This window comes from Austrofundulus limnaeus, unplaced genomic scaffold, assembly GCF_001266775.1.
Source record: "Austrofundulus limnaeus strain Quisiro unplaced genomic scaffold, Austrofundulus_limnaeus-1.0 Scaffold331, whole genome shotgun sequence".
Taxonomy (NCBI): Eukaryota; Metazoa; Chordata; class Actinopteri; order Cyprinodontiformes; family Rivulidae; genus Austrofundulus; species Austrofundulus limnaeus.
This window is the reverse complement of record NW_013952733.1, coordinates 364493-368583: the sequence shown is the minus strand read 5'-3', so window position 1 is coordinate 368583 and position 4091 is coordinate 364493. Positions and strand designations below refer to the sequence as shown.

The following is a 4091-nucleotide window of genomic DNA, read 5'->3' as shown; positions in this document are numbered from 1 at the left end:
TATAGTGAGAGAGACTACCTATATACTGTATATATATATTCCGTATAGCTGTATCTGTGCTATCAAACTACAAAGTTTTATTTATTTATTTATTTATTTATTTATTTATTTATTTATGGCTGAATGTGATGGAATAGACTGCTTTCTGAGCTGGAGGGCGATGGGGTGTGAAGCACCTTTTTTCCATTTAAAGTGACTTCAGAAAAACAAGTTAATCTGAGACACACCTAAGAGAAGGGGTGCAAGAGTGGCTTGTGGAGTTACAATAAGGAGGAATTCAAACCAAAGCATTGCAGTTCTCTCTTTATACAGACCCCAACTGTGTACAGGTTCACACATAACAATAAAGGCAAATTAAATGAAGTCTGATAATCTGTTCAGCAGCTGATGAAGTTTAACCTGGTAAACTCAGAAAATGAGTGACATCTCAGCTCAACTGTCTGAAGAGACAGTTTATAGTGTTTGCACCAGGGTCAATGTAAACTCTCATTTTGGATCAAGCTGCTGTAGGTAAGCAGCAAATTAGAAAAGACTTCTACAAACAGCCTCAGCACCTGTTAATCTTCTGTCACCATCCAGACTATTTACTGGTGAGCAAAATTGTACTTTTCCTACCCCACTTTTTGTTTTGTAAACATCATGTCATGAATACCTTGCTGAGCTGCACTTATCACATACACACACACAGACATTCATGTTTTACTCTGAGAAAACAGTTACACAACCTTATGTCTGTAAATCTAGTCTCTTTCACACACACACGGGTCTTTTCCCTGGTTGGAAGACACATTTCTTATATCATTCTCACCATCAGCTCCCTTTGTTCTTCCAGGTTTTTGAGAAATGATGAAAACTCTTGTAAAGATTCATCTGTAGAACAACAACAAAAAAGATCAACTGACAAGAATGATGTTATTGATCTAAAATGGTGCATTTCTCTTCCCTTTCCCCACGGCTACAAAAACCTGGCACTGTGATTAAACGTAAACAGGTGAACATTTAGAACTGCTCTTAATAGTCTGGTAGAGAAAGAAAAGTAAACACAAATTTTAAGTGTGTGTCTATGAGGTGGTGATAAAACCAGTGTTTAGCTTTTCATTACACTTGGAGGCAAACCCATACTTACCAATGCATTTCTCATCATCCGTCTTTGCATCACCAATATACTCAAAATGAAACTCTCCCAGGCACTGGGCAAATTTTCGCTGCGCCATCCCAAGCTCTAAAACCAGATCAGAAGCATACAAAAAAATAACATTAATTGCAAGAAATTTCAACAATTGAAAAATAAATAATATCATCTACTGGAGTTAGAAATCCATTTTCAAGTGCACAAACTTAATTTACCAGTAATTTTTTCAATGATACTTTGCAAAGGGGTGATTTCTCAAAAAACACTTAAGCTGCCTTGAAAAAAAGACTTGTTGCATTTAAGTTGATCATATTGCAAACATCCTGTTTACTGTATTCGGGTACATCCTGTTAAGATTCAAACATCTGTGTACCACCGTGAAACACGCCACAGCTTCACATCTGCAACAAAACAGGGCAAAGCCTGCCTCCTAATAAGTCAAATGTTAAATCAGTGAAATGAAAACAAAAATAGTTTGTGATATAATGTCACAATGTGCATCTTCAGAAGATAAAACTACACACTACAGTACATGTAACATATCACAACTGTTGCTTATAACAGACAGGTTTAGCCAAAATTTTACAAAAAAAAAGTAATTTACCAAAACAATTTCAACTGGAACCTAAAATATTTGATATCTACTACTGATTAGTTTGGAACATGAAAGTTTTGTGTAATTTATTTACATTGTAAAATACAAAGTTACACTGGTGATACCAACAGAGCTGTATTTATCTAAATTCATTCCAATATAACCAAAACCAATGTTAATGTCTTCATAACCCATGAGAACAAAAACAAAACAATTAAATTTCTCTGCTGAAATTTCTTACCCACATTGAGGGGACAAAATTAGCTCGAACAGGAAGTATTCTGTTTGAACTAAACACATACACTCTGTTTTTATGAGCCTTTTTATTAGAAGGACGGCTCTTCTTAGACTTTTATTACACCAAATGCAATAACACTAATAATCCAAACACATAAAATTTGTTTATAAATGTTTTCCCTTTTTTTTTTTATAAATCTAATGCTAATATCTATTCATGACTACTTGTTTATTTCACCATTAAACTGTGTTTAAAGCCTCTGCAGCTGAGGCACCACTCATAGCTCAAACATGTTAATTATCTAATTTTTAATGTCTAATAATATTCACAGTTGGTTTCTCTTCAACGGAGTTATAATAATATATATAAACAATATACATTTAATGAACACTCAAGTAATCACAGACCTACAGGAAGTCATACAGTTTTTCAAAACAATGAAATACTTTCAGAATGACTCCATTACTTTGAAGTGTTTGCTCTTTGAAAAATCTCTCAAACATAGGAAAATGATTTATTTACAAACTCGTGTAAAATATCTTGTGAGGGAATCTGTTGAGATTGACTCTTAGCTACGATCCTATCAAACGTAAGCTCAGTATTTGTAAAACTGATTAAATTGTAGCTGTTTTTTTTGTGTTTTCTGAGGTCAGATGGCTGTGGCAGCCATCTTGAATGGCTAAACTTAGTTGTTGGTAAACATCTTTCCTGAAAGTTACATTAAAAGCCATCTAGTGGTTCATGAGATGTTTCGCTAACAGAGTTGACTCCAACAAATAAAAGCTAAATTTTAAACTAAGTTCTTGTGCATAGAGCTCAGAATATGCACTGAGGACGACTCTCAGTTCTCACCATTAACAATAATAAAATATGAAAAAATGTGACTTCAGGGTTGCACAATATAATAAAAAAATGATCGTGATAGTAGTTTAATATTGTGACATTATCAGTTGTGATAAACTCACATGTTCTGTTTTTACAATGTTCACAACACTTTCCATGTGGCAGCTGTGGGCAGTTACAGGAGTGGGCAGAAGGTCTTTTTGGCTGTCAGAGTAGTATGCAATGCAAAAAAATTAATATTATAATGCACAGCACAACTTTAATCTTAAACAAATAATACGATGATTATAATCAGGGAGTGTTAAAAGTCCAGGTAACTGGCAGAAATTTCAAAACAAAGGTTTGCCAAATATAAGCTTGGCAACTGTGATGGTTACTTTGCAAAGCAGACCTGTACATCCTGAATGTAGCAATTTTCTTTGAAGTGACCGTAAATCCAAATAGGATCTCAACCACACAGACAGCAAGAATCCAGGCGAGGGTGTGTGAGTCCATAAAAGGTGAGTCTGCTCAGTCTAAAATAATCCTTCATTTGGAGTTAGTGGTGAGACTGCAGGCAGCACACACAAGTCAAATATTCTTTGATAAATGAAATAAAGTTGAAGGCATGTTATCAAGCAGTAAATCAAGAGGAAATGATTGTGGTTATTTGAAAACCCAAACTGGTTGTGGTTTAGAGATATCTAACATACATCGTAACAGAAAGTAAAACCAAAATTAAACAAGGTACATACTTGAAAAACTGAGTTAGGAAATACTGAACTAAACTTGATCATTTATTTAGAAAATACTGTCGTGTTTATTTGTGCTTCTGTTACCTTAATTTGCTTAAATGACCTGCTTCTTAGAAACACATAACTTTGTATTTCCAAACCTCAAACACTTCATATTTTCAGTAGTGATTTAACCTGGTATTTTTAACATATTTGTATCATTATATCACCCTGCTGATAATGCTAAATGTTTAGGCCTTACACCACAAAATTATGATTGCTTTAAAATTCCACACTACATTCAAGCACCTTTCTATTGCTTTGTTCTGATTTTCTAAATTTAAACAATGATTTTAAAAGCTCTATAATTTACTTTAACTGCTGCAACTAAATAGTTGACTTTTTAAATGATTCACACTTGAACACTTCTGTAATCTGAGTTTTTCTGCTTGGAAGGAATCTACTTGTGGAAAACTGGGAATTAAGTGTACTATTTTTAAATACCTGCTTAACAGATTTTAACAAAACATATTGTTATATTGTGTGTGTGTATTGTTGCATTGTACTGCT

At 33.8% G+C, this 4091-nt stretch overlaps 1 protein-coding gene across 1 annotated transcript in view; it reads right to left on the bottom strand.

Moving 5' to 3' along the window:
• Positions 1-4091, bottom strand: part of arhgap10 (Rho GTPase activating protein 10) — a 46427-nt gene that overhangs the window by 33000 nt on the left and 9336 nt on the right. The window contains exons 2-3 of the mRNA XM_014022470.1: positions 1127-1222; positions 809-870 (exon numbers count right to left, since the gene is read on the bottom strand). Of these exons, the coding sequence (XP_013877924.1) occupies positions 809-870; positions 1127-1222 (158 nt within the window). The remainder of the gene's footprint in view (positions 1-808; positions 871-1126; positions 1223-4091) is intronic.